Below are 19,446 nucleotides of genomic sequence, written 5' to 3'. Positions count from 1 at the left end.
AAAATAGAACAGATACAAGCACTCCAATGCAAAGCCACACCACTGACAAAAGTAATCTTAACCAGATTATATAGAGGAATAATGAACTATGGATGGCAGCACAGGCGCAGCATTAGCAAATCCACCCACTACTGTCATGTGATATAATTATACATATATTTGAATAATGTTTGAAATAGTTGAAAACTGAATCTTGGCCTTGTGGTCCTTTATTGAGATGGGGCATAATGGTCAGTCTATGTTTGGTTTATTTTTGTTTTATTTTATTGTAGTGGTTTACATCTCTGTTGGTGATATTTCACATAAATTTGGTCATGGTGCCCATCAGAGGGGGCACCGTTAAATTTCTATTTAATTGGCTTTCGAAATTTAATGGATTATTATTTTATTATCTTTACATTTAGATGTTCTAAATTAGCTTAGAGAGTTTCTGCTGCAATATTTTTACCCCTCTCTTCCCTCCCTGTTGGTATGATCGTTATGTTTAATTTTGACTATTTTCACTCTTCTCTCTTGCCATGCTGCTGTCATTATTTTTAATTCTTATTCTAATTTATTTTTATATTCCAAGCATCATGTAGAGGAATATGCTTTTTGTTGCCTCTGATGTTTGCTTTACCTTTTTATTTTATTATTTTTATTATGAAAGATTCAGTTTTCAACTATTTCAAACATTATACAAATATATATGCAGGAATGAAATAATGTTAAATTGTAAAAATGTAGAAATGCAGAAGACGTCCTGTAGTTCAAAATACCTGAAGCAATCCAAGAACAAACCAGACCCTAGGCAACAATGGTTAAACATAAATATTAAATTCAATAAAAAATATACATAATTAGCCCACCATGGGAAAAGATACTTTGCAAGGGACTTTGTCGAGAGCTAAACACCTACAAAATACCTAACCCACGGCTGGCAGAGCCATCAGTTTCTGTTGTCATCTGCCTGTATAACTAGGACCGAAAGATGTTGAAATGGACACATAAGTTAGGTATTGAAATAAAATAGAAATTAAGTAGCTTATTAATAGTAATTTTGCAGAAGACAGGCTGGATGACATTTAGCATTACCGATAGCTGTAACAAAATAGTAAATAAGCAATGCTGAGAACCAAATAATCTGCTAAACATAATAAGCTAAATTAGCTAACAAAAAGAGAACGGAGAGAAGGCTAGTTAAAGTAATAGTACCTCAATCCCCCTCGAATTGCTCTAATAGTTCATGAGGTATGAAAAATAAGAATAAGATAGTTAAAAGTAAAAAGTGAAGGAAAAGTGTTTATGCGATTGTACATAGGATGGTACCAGGAACGTAACTTCCCGACCCTATAAGAAAGGGATCCTGGTATAGTAAGATAATACAGCAAAGAAGAGCCGATAAAAAATGGTAATATATAACGGAAATATATCGAAAAGAGGAATACCGGAATGGCTAATTCCTAATATAAATTAGGAATTTATAAATTTGTCGGCACCTACTAAATTTCAGAGGTAGTAAAATCAATTTGACACAATTTTGCGATGCAGAAATGATGTCATTTCCATTTCATAACAAAGAAAAACGGAGTCAGGAGAGGAGATAGCACAAAGCATCATGGGAGGTGATCTTGAAGTGCTCAGAGCCGGCATAAACCAGCTGGTCGCGGAAAAGCATTTATAGTTCGGGGCTAACCACTGCCATTCCCATGGGTGGCCTGAGCTACGGGCAAGCTGGGAAGTCGCCCAGGGCACTGATGCTTTGAGGGGCAGGAAATTGGGAGTGTTGAAGGTTTGAGAGGGCACATATCCTTTGTGGAAGGGGGGAAATGAAAGACTTAGGGAGAGATGTGGAGGCCCTTTCTTTCTCTATAGCGCAGTAAACAGTCGAAAATGCATCAGCCACTTGGCATGCGTCTGATGCAAAGGCCCTCCATTTTTCAAAGATTTTAGCAAAAATGGATAGAGAACCCGGGAACACCAGACTAACCGAATATTTTCTCTCACACCCCCTCAAAGATGGACTGAGTTTGTGAAACAATGGCAGCTCCCTTGAAAAGGCGCTTTTAGTGCCTTCTTCCAGGCTCTACCTGAAAGAGATATCAGGGTAGAGCCTCGTTAATATATGTCTTGAGAAAAACATATGTCCACCCTTCCATTTGTATCTCAACCTATTTGTAGCCACGAAGATTTTATTTTTCAAGTATCCTTACTGCAGACTAGAGTTTATTGCTCCCATTTGGTCCCTTCCTGCATTTTCGTTTACATTTTTGCTGAAATAGCGATCACTTCTTTCTGTGCATTCATTCAAGAAGCTTCTAATTATAAGTGTGTTGGTTGTCAGCAAGAAGGAAGTGCTCTTTTTTGGTTTGTGTTTAGGAATCTACAGTGAAAATGTCATTCTTTCACTGCTAAGAATCGATATTGACACCTGATAGACTTAAGTATTTTGAAATTTATAAATAACAATAAATTACAAGATACGTTGCCAAATTTATGTGTAGCATTGAGAGTTATGCTGACAATTCCACTAACTGTAGCAAGTGGGGAAAGGAGTTTCAGCAAATTAAAGCTAATTAAAACATATTTGTGATCATCAATGTCGCAGGCAAGATTAAATTCATTAGCAATACTATCAATTGAAAATGATGTGGTTGCAAATTTGGATTTTACCGATGTCATTAATAAATTTTCTGATATAAAATCAATTTTATATTTTTATTTTTAGTGATATTGCAAAACTTGAAAGAATCCTGTGGGAATATAAAGTGTGTTTACTTTTTCTGGAAGCATTAGTTTTACAGGTAAGAAATATCAATGTAAATCCATCAGGGATTTTGTTATTTTTTTAGTGTGTTATATAATTCTGTAAACAATTTTGAAAATTTATTCCAACTTAACAGTGCAGTTTGTTTCAGAGTAGTTATTAATGCTCAAGTTTTTGTGCCACTTGGGTGTTGGTCTCTGTGGTCACCATCAGGACAAATAATGAACATTAAATTTCTTGATTGCCTCTGGGCCTGTTATCATTCCTTTTTGATTCAAATAATTGTTGAGCTAATCTCTATACATTCTTTCTACGTGCCCATACCACCTTAAGTTTACATTTGATTGGATATATGTTATCCCAAGATTTTTTTTTATTATTCTCCTGATTTTTAATATCCTCTTGCTTATGGCTTTCATCTGTTAATCCCATTTTTTTCTGAAAACTCTCACTTTCCTTTATTTCCTATTAAAATGTCACTCCATAAGTTAATATATTCATGCTGCAGTGACCACCAGTGGACTGTTCAGTGACCATTCATCAGGCAGACCAATCCACTAGTGAGTCAATCCTTGTCTAGTTTTGCAGGTGGAATGACCTACTAGCAGGTCAACAAGTGCTATAGTATATTCTTTTGCCTAATTTACTAGTGTCTGAAGAAAAAGTTGATTTTTCACACTCCCTACCTTAAAAACAAGTTGTAGTTTATGTAAGAAGTGCAGGAATGGAATATTTGAATTGCACTTTTTATTACAGAACCAGTATGCCTTGTTTGCAAGGCCACTCTGTAGCCAAGTGGTCAGGAGTAAGAGTGCAGTAGCACATGCTCTTTGAGTACACTGGGGTTCAAGCCCCTGACCGCTAAATACGGTTGATCTGCCAACCCGCACTGGACCAGCGTGGCAGATTATGGTCCATTTCCCTCAATGTGAATTGTTGAGGAGGCTTCCATCCAGCAGTGGGTTGATAATGGCTGCAGATTACCTTTTTTTTTTTTTTTTTTTTTTTTATGCCTTGCTTAGTAACTGCATATTGAACAGGTTGGCAAACTATCTAGTTCTGTGGGTGGGTGGAGTAACTTAGCAGTGAATGGCAAACTATGTATTTTCTCCAAATGAAGCATTCCGCTGGTGGTTGCTAAATACTTCAAGCTTATAGAAATTCATGTTAATATATGATAAAGTTGCTGTCTGTGCTTCATACCTTGCATTTATTAGTATTAGTAGTGGCAAATGATGTAAGAAAGCAAGTAAGCTTGCTTTCTTGCAAAAAAAACAAAACAAAAGAAACTGTGCACTTCACCCATCCATACCCTCTAAGACTGTAATCAGGTCACAAAGGAGGTTTGGCAGGCGAAGGCGGATTACGAGAAATCTTTGGCAAAAGATGCTAAGAAAAACAGCAAGGATTTCTTTACTTATATAAACTCTAAAAGGAAGGGGATGAATATGATTGGTCCACTTGACATCGATGGTTCGACTGTTGATGATCCTGCTCAGATAGCAAACAAACCGAATGAGTATTTTGCATCTACATTCACACGTGAGGAATTATTACAGTTTGAAAATGGAAGAAGGTTATCAAATTGTAGCAGTGTGCTTAATGATTTTGTAATAACTGAGAGCAAAGTGGAAGAGAAATTGTTGAAGTTAAACATAAGAAAGGCACCTGGGGTGGATGGGATCTATCCAGTTATTTTAAAGGAGGCGGCAAAGCAACTAAGCAAACCCTTAGCCATAATTATGAGAGCATCCTTGGACTCAGGGGAGGTTCCCACGGACTGGAGGATGTGCAAATGTATCCCCAATTCACAAAGGTGGATCGAAGGGTGACACGAGTAATTACAGACCAGTTAGTTTAACTTCTGTTCCGGGTAAAATAATGGAGTCACTGGTTAAAGATGCATTGCAGGATCATCTAGACAAGACTGCAGCAATAATTCAGACACAGCATGGGTTTGTTAAGGGAAAGTCTTGTCTGACAAATTTGATTGGTTATTATGATGTGGTCACAAAGGAACTGGATGCAAAAAATAATTTTGATATCATATACTTGGATTTCAGGAAAGCTTTTGACACTGTTGCGCATGGAAGACTACTGTACAAATTGGAGCAGAATGGTATTAAGGGTAAGTTGCTACAATGGATAAAAGGATGGTTAAGTGGGAGAAGACAGAGGGTGGTAATCAGTGGGTGCTGCTCTTCGTGGACTAATGTTATTAGTGGAGTCCCACAGGGTTCGGTGTTGGGTCCACTGTTGTTTTGTGTATTTATCAATGATATTGATGAAGGTATATCAGGCTTAATGTCGAAGTTTGCAGATGACACAAAGGTTGGCAGGGTTGTTAATGACAGTAATGGCAGTGTGCTACTGCAACAGGATCTAGATAATTTGGGCAGATGGGCTAAGAAGTGGCAACTGAAGTTTAACCTTGACAAATGCAAAGTACTGCATATGGGTAGAAGTAACCCCAGAGAAACGTACCAACTGTGTGGTACTACACTTAAGCTGGTAGAAAATGAAAAAGACCTGGGAGTAATTGTGCAGGCAGATATGAAGTTTTCTGAGCAATGCAGACAGGCTGCTAGGGCAGGTCATGGGGTTTTGTCAATGATATATAGGAATTTTGCAAGCAGGGAAAAGGAGGTGATTGTCCCTCTGTATAAGGCAATGGTCAGGCCACGCCTTGAGTACTGCGTACAGGTCTGGAGGCCTCATTTTAGGAAGGATGTAGCTTTGCTTGAGCGTGTACAGAGAAGAGCAACACGATTGGTGAGGGGAATGAAGGGATCCTCTTACCAAGAGAGGCTTAAGTTCTGCAAATTGCAGTGGCTGGAGACTAGGCACCTGCGCGGTGATCTGATTGAGGTCTATAAGGCCTTGAATGGGTTGAGCACGCTGAATTCTGATGGGATCCTTCCACTTGTTCAGATTACGAACCTACGGGGACATAAGTTCAAATTAAGAAAGGACAGATGTAGAATAGATGTGCGGAAATTTGCCTTTAGCCAGCGGGTGGTTAATTGCTGGAACAAACTTCCATCTGTCGTTGTGGAAGTTGATAGGTTAAATAAATTTAAGGAGGAACTGGACAGGCATTTGGAGGGAATGGTGTGATTTTTTTTTTTTTTTTTTTTTTTTTTTGGCTGATGCTGCATGAGCTCATACACTTGCTTTCTTGCATCACGTGCCACTACTACTACTACTACTACTGTTTCTCAACCTTTTCATTGTTGTGCCACACTACAATCACTGCTGTACTCATATATATTCACAAACGGGATATTATTTCTGTAGGATATATTTAATAATACACTTATTATTTGTGTAGTATAGGTGAACAGATCTAGTACCAGGAATCAAAACATGTCACATTGATCGCCAGAAGGCTCTTGGATTGGCACAGAATAAATAATTTGAATTAATTTTTATTATAAAACTTGGATTCATTAATTTTGTTTAATTTGCATTTCCACGACACCTTGAGGCATACTAGTGGCACTCAGGTTGAGAAACATTGCTCTAAGAATTTGTCTAGTTCTTCCTTGAATTTATTCAAACAACACGCTTCAACAACAGCTGATTGAAGTTTTTTCCAACAATAAACCACCCCCCTTGACTGAAGGAAACTTCTGCACATCTGTCTATCTTGCAACCATCCTTCCTCAACTTGAATTTATTCCCCTACGTGTGTAGTCTCAGAAGGACAAAGAATGCCACCGACATTTAGCTTACTCAATCCATTCAAGGCCTTAATCAGATCTTTCCTCAGGTGCCTGGTCTCTAGATGCTGCAATTTGCAGAACTGAACAGCAACAGCAACCTTTTGTTCCCTTCACTGCACTCGCTTCAGTAGATCACTTTCCTAAAGTGAGCCTTCGAGACTTGTATACAATACTCAAAATGCAGCCTAACCACAGCCTTGTACAAAGGGATAATCACTTCCTTATATCTGCTAGCAAACTTTCTGTATATCATTGATAAAACCCCAGGAGCTGTTCTGGTAGCATGTCTGCACTGTCAGAGCATATCTGACTGCACGATTACCCTTAGGTTTTTCAATTTTTCACTTCCCTGAGTGTAGTACCACACAGTTAATAATAAGTTACTCTGGGGTTACTGCTAACCGTATGCCATACCTTGCATTTGTCAATGTTAAACTCCACCTGCCATTTCTCAGCTCATTGACCCCATTTTCCTAATCTTGTTGTAGTAACGCAACTTGATTATTGTCGTTACCCCCCCCCCACTGCTAACCTTTGTATCATCAGCAAACTTTGACATTAAGCCTGGTATACTTTCATCGGTATCATCAAAAAATAATGAAAACAACATTAAGTGCAGCACTGAAACCTGGGGGACTCCACTGATAATGTTAGTCCAAGAAGAGCAGTACCCATTGATAACCACTCTCTGTCTTCTATCACTCAATCATCCTATATCCATAGCAGTAACCTGCCCTTAATGCCACATTGCCCCAGTTTATACAGCAGTCTTTAATGTGCAACAGTGTCAAAAGTCTTCCTATTTTTATTTGGTCTTTGAGGTTGTCACAGACACTCTCTCAGATATGCCAGACAAGCTGTACTTGCTACCTGGGAGTCTAAAACACTGATGTAACTGATATTCAGTTGACACTCAAGTCAATTGGACCAAATTTTGGCGAAGTCCGAACGGTCTGTGACAGCCAAATCCTCTGCTTGCACCTTCACGATGCAAGCACACTGTGGGTGACCACCCAGGTGTGAACCAACATAAGCAGGGGTCGAGGTATGGTGCCCACACCACATGGAGGAATGCCGCCCCTCTTTGTTACCAGGCAATACTAGGTGGTAGATGACTCTCATCAACCGCTGCAATACCACTACTTTGCTTTTTGGAAACATGAAGTGGTGAAACCCATGTTTAGTCTCCAGAGCTAAGTGCCGGTCAACCCTTCCCCGTCTCTTCCATCATGCAGTATGACTGATGAATTTGAGGTTATGATGGACACCATGGCGAGATCCAATCTTCCTTACTTTTCGAGGGTACAGCTCTAAAACGGTGTTCGCAGGCCGGCCGCTAGTTAGTACACCGGACCGAACCAATTGGTAACTCTCTAGGCGGCTTCCGGATCAGCTAGTGTATAATCTTGCTACCTCTACTCTGCCAGATAGTGACTGGAGGGAGTCAGAGTAGTGTGTATGCGGAGAGCATTGTCGAGGCCATGTCATGTCAAGGATCTGGGTATATTCTTACCATGTGTACGCCATATCCAAAAATTTCATTACTTCATACAGCATATCCCCTCCCCCCCCACTTTTTCTTACCATTGAATACACCATGAATTCTCAAGCTAATAGAGTAAGCTTATCTGTAAAAATATCTCAACCTCCCAAACACTTCCTAGTTCATTTCACGAATATACGTGGTCTCAATTCTGATCTCAACAATGTCCATTTCAACTTGCAGTCTGCCAAACCCCATATACTTTTTATGACAGAATCTCAGTTATCTGTTGATTCAACTACTGCTCATCTCAGTTGCTCAGATTATTCACTGTATGATTCCTTTCATCTCAAAAGTGGTACTTGTGCATATGTCTGTTCTGATATTCCCTGTCAGAGACTTGGCAATTTGGAATCTCCTCTCTTTGATCTTCTCTGGCTTAAAATCTCTCTACCACATTCTGTCAAATTCATCTGTTGTCTCTACTGTTCTCCCAACTCCACTAATCACTTGGAGCTCTTCGACATCCTCTCTTTGCTTGGCATTACAAGAATGCAAAATGTTGTTTGGCATTACAAGAATGCAAAATGGGATGACCTGTGAGATTTATTTTCTTTTCCTTGGTTGGACTACTGGTTCAAAACTTCTGATGTCAATGTTTGCTCAGATCGTGTCAGTGAAATTATTCTTGTTGGAATGGAATCCTTTATCCCACACTCCACTTTAAAATCTTGTCCTTTATCTAAACCTTGGTTTTCCAATAAATGTGCTAAGGCCATTCAGGAGAAGAATGTTTCATATCGTAATTCGCTTGTTTCCAATTCTTCAGTTTCATTTTCTGCCGACACCAAAGCTCGCAACAATTGTAAAGCAGTTATTAATCAGTCCAAACTACAGTTTGAACAGGCTAAGAGTAGAAAACTTGCTTCTTGCCCTAATGATAGCTGAGCATTCTGGTCTCTTGCCAAAGCTATTGGCCGCAACTTTTGGCCATCTCTGCTCCCACCTCTGTCCAAACCAGATGGTTCTGTTGTCACTTCGGCCAAGGATAAAGCTGACCTGCTAGCATCCAATTTTTCTTCCAACTCATTAGCATTAGCATTAGTAGAGGCATACGGTGCAAGAAAGCAAGCTTATGCAGCATCAGCCAAAAAAAAAAAAACCCTCCATTCATTCCAAATGCCTGTCCAGCTCAGCCTTAAATTTATTTAGGGTATTAGCTTCCACAACAAAAGATGGAAGCCTGTTCCACCAATCAACTACCCGCTGGCTAAAGGCAAATTTCCGCACATCTATTTTACAACTATCTTTCCTCAATTTGAAACTATGCCCCCTCAGGTTCTTAGTCTGAGCAAGATGAAGAATCCCATCAGCATTCAGCTTGCTCAACCCATTCAAGGCCTTATACACCTCAATCAGATCACCTCGCAGGTGCCTACTCTTCAGGCGCTGCAATTTGCAGAACTTAAGCCTTTCTTGGTAAGAGCACCCCTTTGTTCTCCTCACCAATCCTGTTGCTCTTCTTTGTACTTGTTCTAGCAACTCTACATCTTTCCTAAAATGAGGCCTCCAGACCTGCACACAGTACTCTAGGTGTGGCCTGACCATTGCTTTGTATAATGGGATTATCACCTCACTGTCCCTGCTAGCAAAATTCCTATGTATCATTGATAAGACTCTATAACCTGCCCTTAATCAGTGAACTTCATATTTGGCTGTACAATTACTCCCAGGTCTTTTTCACTTTCCACTTCCCTGAGTGTAATACCACCCAGTTGGTACATTTCTCTTGGGTTATTGCTACCCATATGCAGTACAGTCAGTCCTCATATAGCACGATAGTTGTGTTCCTAGAAACCCTAGTGCAATGCAAAATCGAGCAATATAAACAACAGGCCCTATGGGAAAAATAGGGTTAGGTGCCGACCACCCAAGATTGAACACACATTTGTAACCAAAACATTACCAAACACAATAAATAATCAACATTTATTATTTATTATTATATGTAATAAAATACGTAATACGTAAGCATTTTAATTACTTAAGTATTTTAAGTAATATGTAAGTCTTTTATTACGACTATTACGTAATAAAATATTGCTAATGCTTTTGCTTCTATCGTAAGCAAACTTTTTTGTTTGATTTTCTATCCAAACAGATGACAGCCGTTCCATCTCTTCCAATTCTTTGTGTCTTAATCTAATGGATTTTAATTACACTTTGAGTTGTTCCTGCTATGAAAGTTGTTTTTATTTTCTCTGCATTCTTTGTAATTCTCGGCATTGCCTCATTTAGGTCTGTAGCACGTGCAATATCACATGGTCTTTCATTTCGCTTAAAGGGTTTCACAATTTCATATTTTTTCTCTATCGACAGAAGCGGACTGGCCATAAGCCTTACCGGGGAAACCCCGGTGGGCTGGAGGCCGGTGTGATTTTGGCCATAAACCATAGTATGAGGTCACTACAAATTTTCCCCGTTAAGAATTTTTGACTCAGTCCGCCTCTGTTTATCAATATTGCTTTTGTTTTTCTCTGTGAATCTGCAGTGTCTTCACCAGGACGCTTTCTTTTCACACCTTTTAAGCACTTTACTCATTTTTAGGGAATAAAGCACAATTACAAAACGAGGAGGCACGCTTGATACACATAAACAAAGCTGCGCGCGTGTAGCAACTGAATAAACAACACCGTAAAGGCAGAGATACGCTATTAACACCTCACATTTTACTAAAGCACGTTTCTAGGGGTTACTACCATAAAACAATAAAAACAATTTCCAGTTGCGTTTCTGCGAGTGGAATCTGTTATAAACTGGTAGTAAACTCGATCTACGGATACCGATAGCGGGAATTGTGTTGGTTTTTACGTTATTATGGTGAAATGTGTTTCCCCTTCACTGATATAAAAAACAAATACATTTTCAGAATCTTCTCTTCATTCCTATCGTGTTGCATTCAGTTGGGGTGATTCTGCATTCGACTGCCATTTCTTGTAAACACAAAGGCGAATCGTGCATAAGCGAATTCGGTTCGTGTTATATAAGATATCGTTCCCCTATTTATGAATCGTGTATGATCGAATTTGTACAGTGTAAACACATGTTATTTGTACAGTGCAAACACATGTATTAATGATCTTGGTAAAACACCTCCCACCGTTCCCAACACACTTCATTCAATGCCTCCTGTGGTCTTCCACCAAAAGGATGTCAGAAGGATTTTGACAAATATTGATGCTAAGATAGCTCCAGGTCCTGATGGTATTTTTCCACTTTTCTCAAAACCTGTGCTCCTGAACTTACTCCTGTTCTTTGCTGCCTTTTTTCACTTTCTTATTCCAAAGGTGTTTTTCCTTCTGCTTGAAAATTTGCTCATATCCAGCCAGTTCCTAAAAAAGGGTGATAAATCTCTCCCATCCAATTATCGTTCCATTGCATTACTTCTATTGTTTCTAAAGTAATGGAAAAATCAATTAACTGCCAACTCTTAAACTACCTAGAAACCTTCCGTCTGATCAATGATCGCCAGTATGGATTCCGCCAGTGTCAATCCACTGGTGATATTCTGGCTTATGTTACCCGTTTATGGACAAATTCAATGGAAAAGTTTGATGAAACACAAGCAGTTGCTCTTGACATCTCAAAGCCTTTCGATCGTGTTTGGCATAAAGGTCTTCTAAACAAGCTTCCATCTTATGGTTTGGTTTGCCAAAAGTTTTTTGTAATTGGTTATCCAGTTTTCTCTCTGATCGCTCACCGAGGGTGGTGGTAGATGGCTCTCTGTCTTCTAACTTCTCCACTAATGCCAGTGCCCCCCAAGGTTCAGTTCTTTCCCCTACTCTTTTCCTCTTGTATATTAATGCCCTTCTTCCATTGACTGGCAATCCTATCCATAGTTTTTCCGATGATAGCACATTGCATTTCACTTTCCATTTTGAGAAACCTTGCCCTGCTGAATCAGCTTCAATTTCTTGAATATCTACTGCTAATTCCTTAAATGCCGATTTCCAGGTATTTCTCCAGTGGGGCAAAGACAACTTAGTTGATTTCAATCCTTCTAAAACTCAGTCTTGTCTTATATCTCGCAAAAAGGATTCTTCTGCTCCTATGCTTATCTTTGGTGACACTCCGATTTCTAGGCAAAATGATATATCTCTTTTGGGGATTACCCTGACTTCTAATCTCTCTTTTTGCACAAGCACATTACAAATATTGCTTCCTCTGCATCTAAAAAACTTAGTTTTCTCTTTCGCTCTCAGTGTTACTTTTCTTCGAAACAGCTGTTCACTCTGTACAAATCGCAGATCTGCCCTACCATGGAATATTGTTCCCACAACTGGGGGGGTGCCCCCCAAAACCTCTCTCAGGCTTCTAGATTCCATTCAGAAGACGGCAGTTAGGTTAATTAACGACTCATCTCTAACAGAGTTTCTCCACTCTCTGTCTCTTAGACGTACTGTTTCTGTAGATACTTCCATTGGCACTGTTCTTCTGAATTGGCTTCTATAATTCCTGCTCTCTCTTTCAAAACAGTCTGAACACGTGCCATCACCAGCCAACATCCATTTACTGTCCAACTTCAAGCTCACAGAACCAACTTTTCATCTTCCTCGTTTATTCATTCATCTGCCATTTTCTGGAACAACCTTCCTTCATGTCTTTCCTGAAAATTACAGTCTATAGAAGTTCAAGTCTAATGTCAACAAATATCTTCTCTTGTCTTCTCAACCTCCAGTCCAAGCACGGTACTAAGAACTTTAGGTTCTAATACCTCTCGTGTTTGGGGTTTTCATAAAAAAAAAATTATATCAAAATTATATTGTGCATTCAGTTGCTTTGTTACTGCATCATAGTAACCTATCAGATTGTTAGACAAGACTGCCCCTTAACAAATCCATGCTGTGACTATAGTATAATTGCATTCCTGTCCAGATGATCCTGCAGTACTTCTTTTTTTCTCTGGATCAGATGTTAATCTAACAGGTTACTCATGTCACCTTTTGATTACCATCTGTGAATTGCGGATAAGTTTGCAGTCTTCTCCAGTCTACAGGGACCTACCCTTAGTCCAAGAATGCACTCATAATTATGGCTAATGGTTTGCTTACATCCTTTGCTGCCTCCCTTAATATGATTGGATAGATTCCAACCATCTCAGGTGCCTTTTTTTATGTTTAGCTTCAACAATTTCTCTTCCATTTTCTTTTCCGTTAGCACTCAATCATTTAGCTTCCCGTTAGAGTTTGATAAACTTCTGGTATCCTTTTCCCTAAAGAATTCCTCGTGTGAATGCAGATGCTAAATACCTATTTAATTTGTCAGCAACCTGAGCAGGGTCATCAACAGGTTAACCCGATATGATTTAACCCCTTTTTCTACTGTTAATATAAGCATAGAAATCTTTGCTGCTTTTATTTGCATTCTTTGCCAGAGACTTCCTGTAATCTGCCTTATCTTGCCTAACCTTCTTTGATTACAGACTAGTTTATATCTGCCATAGGATTCTGTATCACCTGATAATTTATATGCATCCCATGCATTTTTCTTCTCTGCCACAAGTCTCATCAGTTCATCTGACATCCATTTAGGTGTAAGCCCTGAACAATATTTCTTAGTTGCTACAAAATGTCTAGTAGCTTTTATGATTACTTCCCTGAATGCTTCCCATTTGGAATTTACTGTTGGTAAAATCATCAGTTGGTCCCACTGCATAGAATTTTACAACTGTCTGAGACCACTGTAGTGGTCTCAGACAGTTGTCACCCTTACAAAAGCAAAAGTCTTTCCTTTAACAATAGTTATGTCTTTAATTAAATTCCATATTAGTACCCTGTGATCACTGCCCACAGTCTTTTACCCGCAGATTCATGTTTGATGAATCGCTGCTGATAACCAGATCAAGAGTATTGCTTCCTCTTGATGTCTCTCTAACATGCTGCTGCAGAAAACAGTCATCGAATAAATCTACAAAAGTCCTGCTGGTGTGTGATTGACCAACCAACAAATTCCAGTCAACATATGGATCCATATGTCAGTATATGTTAAAATCCCAAATTATAACACATTCTGATTTACTGGCCCAATCTGTTTCTCTATATAACTGTTTGGTATGCTCATCACAGTTAATAGGCCTATAACACACTTTTACTCTCATTTTTGTTTTCCCAGTGCTTATGTCTCACCAGAGTGACTCAACAGTGTACTGGCTACCCATGTCAATTTGATGATGTAAGGAATTTTTAATGGCCTTTCTCACAATGTGGCTGAGTCAGTCAGTCTCAGGTGAGAGCATGATTTTTTTCTCCTGGAAAAACACCATGTTACCCAATTTTCTATCCAGCAGACAGAAAATCGATCAGAACACATGCAATTTACAGACAATATAACCTTAATTGCCAATGCTCCTAAAACCTTACTATAACAATAAAAACGACAATCTTGCATTCTTGCACCAATATTAATTATCTTCTATGTGCTATATATATAGCACATAGAAGATCATTAATATTGGGACCTTGCTTCTGCTGCTTATATATCTATATAACACATAAAAAAATAACTGGATAAATAATATTGGGACATTGCTCTCTCATTTATATCAGTGCCGTGAGGCAGATTGAGCTGTGATTCGTTCTGCTTCATGTCAGTTTTTGACAAAAATTATATCTACTTATTGTTATAGCACTAATTCTGCCCTTTTTATTTATTTTAAACTTATGGTAAAGTTAGCGACTTAATTTTCCATACCCCTACTACCTAAATCTTTTTCAAAACTTCGATTTAATAGTAATATTGAGTACCAAATAAAATGTATAAAGTAAAGCAAACATCCTTAAGCAAAAGCATAGTTATCTCTAAAGAAAATGGTGAAATTTGTCACTATAAATGTGTAATAGATACGTGTTAAAAGGCCTACAGTTGTTAGCCAGCAACAGCTATATTGGTTAGCCACTCACAAGTGTAAAGTGGAAGATTTCTGTAAACACTGGATGGGTTCATTCACTTCGCTATGTAAATTAGGTCAAAGGGGGGTGTATGAAACAGAGATACCCGTGTGAACGGATATCTAAGATTCCTCCCAGCCCATGTAAACTCATCGTAAACTCAAGAGTTACAGCTCCATAATGACCTAATAAGGAGATCGAAAAATGGCTACACGTGTTATTGGAACATTCATTACGTAGCATGATGAGGGGATGAGAGTTACCCCTTTAACTATGTTTTTTTCCATGACGTACAGTCCGAGCATCTTAAGACTTGAGGTTCTCCAATGGGAGAGCAGTTTTGCATAAACAACATGCGACGGCTTGGGATATAAGACCAGGTCCTTGTAAGCAGAGAGAGAGAGAGCCAAGCTAATCTTTGAAGATCCAATCATTGAGAAGCGTCGAGCCATTGAGATTGTTGGCAGAAAAATTGGCTACCGAGAGCCAAAGAAGAAGCCATCAGTGCCCAGAGTCTCCGAAGTAACGGAAAATCGAGGTTCGTCAGCTAACCAAGCCCAGGCAACATCTTAAGCTGGTGAGTCAAAATGGTATAGTATGAAACGTTGGTAATCATGATGTCAAAAGATGGTTTCTTTCTAGTTTCATTAAACTTGTGTATCTTAAATCTTAAAGCTTGATCTTATAATTGCTGGACTATTTTGATAAACATGAAATATCATAATATTCATAATATACCTATATTAATGGAAAGAGTGAAGTATGTAAGTTCTTTCTTGTATTAAACCCGGTTATGTTTTGTATTATAGAAGTTTCTTTTTCTCTGCCAAAACCTCAAATTCAATCACTAAAGTAGTAGAGCTAAGTGTTAAAGTATGATTAGAAGTTAACTGCGGCGTCGAGTTAATTATCCACATAATTACTCGATGATCAACACAACGCGAAAGTCCAAACTGCGGGATGGAGAGGGGAAGTAAACTTCTCCCCCTTTATTCTGAGGGTATACGAGACTTTGTCCTATAAAGACCGTTAGACGATAATAGCAGATATAGCAGAACGAAAGTTGGTACCAGACAATACCAATAGATGAATATGTTAAGTTAGGATAAGATATCCTACAGCAAAAGTCCTAACCACACAAAGAAGAAAAATATGAGTTACGCCTAGTCTGGCTATATCTGTTACAACCACACCCTAGAGCCCATGAGTGCTAGAAGAGTACTGAGGGGGCCAACAAACAAGAGAGGTAACATGGTGCCTAAGTGCCCAGGTTGGTTTTGAGCAGTGATGAGAAACTGATTAATACAAAATAAGTTTCACAAGACTTAAATCAAAAGAGAAATGGACATTGATGTTTTTGAGATCTTGGCAGAGAGAATTATATTGTACTACTTTTATTTAGTCATGATCAAGTACCAGTATTATTATTATTATAGTTTTTTTTGATAATGCTTAACAAAAAGTAGCAACACAGTAGCAACACATTACAAAGCAGTCAGCTGCATACGTTTTGGCTTAAAAAAGAAAAAAATAATAATTTTTTTTTTGGAAGGAATTAAAAAGTTGCTGCTTGTTGCTAATGAAATTTTTGCATTTCTTATTACTTTTGGGGTGATCTTTCTTTATATTGTGACTTTGTTTTAAATTTTTGTGGGTTATAAAAATCTTAGAAAGCTGGGATTATTACTAGTAATGTTTAAAATGCCCATTTACCCATAAAACTGCAAGTATATTGATTAATTTGTAAACCTAGGGACTACACGGTAGATACATTATCATTGTCTTAATATAAGGGTTTAACATACTAGTATTACACAGAAAAATGGAAGGACCAAGTTTAGAAGGGACGAGCTTAGAAATATCGGAACCCTTATTTCCCACCCAACCTGAGGCAACACCTGCAAGGGTGTATCCACCTCAAATCGGGGTTTTCTTAATCTGATTCCAATATACCTTGGGAAAGACGACGAAGGCCCGACGGCCTCTTTCTTTTTCGAATCACTGGAAGAGACTGCAAGCTTTGCAAATTGGTCAGTCAAGGAAAAAATAGCAGTGGTGAAAAGCCGACTGAAAAGTTCGGCCCCTGAATTTCTATCTCATTCAGTTGAGTTAAGATCAGAAAAGGATTATGAGAAATTTAAAGAAGCGTTTATAAGACGTTTTGAACGTTCACAACTGCTCATATCACAATTACAACAGTTTAGCACTGCTAGACAAGAGTCATCAGAAATGGTTATTCAGTTTGGCACCCGCTTAAATAATTTATGTAGGGTAGCTTTTAAGACTGAGAGTGAAACCCCAGAAATTCGTACACTCAGAGATCAGACACTATTAGATCAGTTTTTGAACGGATTAAACCTGAGATTGAAACGTTTGGTTCTGAGCCAAAATCCAGCCATTTATTGATTGGCTAGAAATAAATGGCTAGATTTTTCTAGCTATAAATGGCTAGAAAAATCTAGCCATTTATCCAGCGATTCGGGAGGAATAAAACAAAAAACTAACTCAAACTGAGCAACACGTTACTATAAATTTGGCTGTAACTGCTGATGACCAGTTCAAACAAGTGTTAATTCCAGTTCAAGAACAAATACATTCGTTACAACATTCGCTATAAAAATTATCAACGAAAAACACAAATTTACATAGCTTATAAAGAAACTTGTCTACCCTTACCAACAGATTTCAGAACTTCGCAGCGGGAATTGACCAACAGTTACAAGAAATTAGACAAAATCTTATTCAGTATAAGCAGGGTTAACTGCCTAATATGCGAGACACTGCTGTGAGGCCAATTACTGAGAGCGCTCTGCACAGCATATTGTTTACAAACAGAGGAACTGCGCGCGACCAAGGGAGATCAAATTACAGTAGACACAGCGGGGAGTCGGAGCTACTTGGGAAAAATGTAAACAGAGAGAGGAGTGGAAATTTTGCTGGGAGACCACACATGTTCACCCTGAGTCAAGAGTCTGCTTATCGGCAGAGTTATCGGAGACAAACGGTAGCCAGAAATAATTACACTAGTGATCCACAATTTAGGGCATCCTTCAATAACAGAGTAAGAAATTGCTTTCAAAATAATATAGATTCGAACACTTTTTATGCAAGACCTAGGGGAATGTTATGTGGGGATAATACGGAATACAGACAACCTAGGGCATTAAATCGTAGGCAGATAAATCATATGGGGGTCGCTTCAGACAGACAATTCAATCGTAGAATGAGTTGACAACCAAAATCTTTTGAGCAGATTCCAAAATATAGTAAATATAGTAGCGCAGAACATGGGATTTTTACAGCTGAGAACGACACAGAGTTACCCTTAGTGGCAGGTTTTATTCAAAGTGTCCCAACGATATTTTTAATTGACAGTGGGGCTTCAGTAACCTTAATTAGCGCAGAATTTTTTCACAAAATAAAAAATGACAGGTCTTTGAAACAAAGACCGCCTGATGTTACTGTTTGCGGAATTGGGGGAAATGTCGTGCCCCTGCGCTCGAAAATTACAGTAAATTTAACATTAGATGGAAAAACATTTACAGAACATGTCCTCCTGGCTTCAGATATCTTAAGCCCCAGATATGAAATCGTCCTGGGTTCGGACATTTTACGCCGTCATTCTTTTGTCATAGACTCTGGGAGAAGAATTTTAAAATCTTTACCACTTGGTATTTGCATGAGAGAAATAGGAGTTAGAGAGAAAATCTTAGGTGACACAAAACCCACTGTAGGGAAACTAACTTCTAAACATATCATCCCACCTAATACTGAATCCATACTAACTGTTCAGTGCAATTCCAAGTTTCTCCCATGGCAATCAGTAATTGTAGAGCCAAATAATAATCTAGGCAGGAATGACTTAGCCGTTAGGTCTTCATTAGATAAGGTGTCTCAGGACAAAAGGGTGTCCGTTCTAGTTGCAAATGTTTCTGACAAACCATTGCATCTACCAAAACGCGTGGGAATTGCTATCATAGAATGTATTAAAATGAATGAGGTTAATTTTATTAATAACAAAGTTAATAACAAAAAGCTGCCTCCAGTGACAATTAAAGACTTCAAACTGAATCATTTGTCTGGTTCTCAACGACAGGAATTATCTCAATTGCTACTTAAATATCGGGACAGTTTTGCTACATTCCTTCTCAATTAGGTCATTCTACAGTTCTACACCATACAATAAAGCTTACAGACGATATTCCTGTCTCACAACGTGCATATCGTACGCCATATTCTTTATGAAATGAGGTTGACCGACAAATTGATGAGTTGTTGGACTCAGGCATAATTTCTCCGAGTGCTTCATCCTACAGTGCCCCAATTGTCATAGTGATAAAAAAAGATGACTCTTTGAGAATGTGTATCGATTTTCGGAAGCTCAACTCTAAGCCAGTAGCAGATAACTTTCCAATTCCACAAATCACAGAAATTCTCGATCTTTTGGGACGATTCCGCTTCTTCTCTACGCTTGACCTTCAATCTGGTTTCTGGCAGATCTGGTACATCCTTCTGATAAGCACAAAACCAGTTTTACAACGGGCC

General features: G+C 38.6%; 1 protein-coding gene across 2 annotated transcripts in view; it reads left to right on the top strand.

Moving 5' to 3' along the window:
* LOC150089470 (cilia- and flagella-associated protein 100-like) overlaps window positions 1–19,446 on the top strand; it is a 310,734-nt gene that overhangs the window by 157,657 nt on the left and 133,631 nt on the right. For both annotated transcript variants that reach the window (XM_090368613.1, XM_090368614.1), the window contains exon 7: window positions 2,708–2,783. In XM_090368613.1, the coding sequence (XP_090224739.1) occupies window positions 2,708–2,783 (76 nt within the window). The remainder of the gene's footprint in view (window positions 1–2,707; window positions 2,784–19,446) is intronic.

The sequence above is a fragment of the Mastigoproctus giganteus genome, chromosome 2 (genome assembly GCF_048544385.1).
Source record: "Mastigoproctus giganteus isolate SK-2022 chromosome 2, ASM4854438v1, whole genome shotgun sequence".
Taxonomy (NCBI): domain Eukaryota; kingdom Metazoa; phylum Arthropoda; class Arachnida; order Uropygi; family Thelyphonidae; genus Mastigoproctus; species Mastigoproctus giganteus.
Note: the sequence above shows the minus strand (reverse complement) of the source record. Positions and strands in the feature narration are given on the sequence as shown.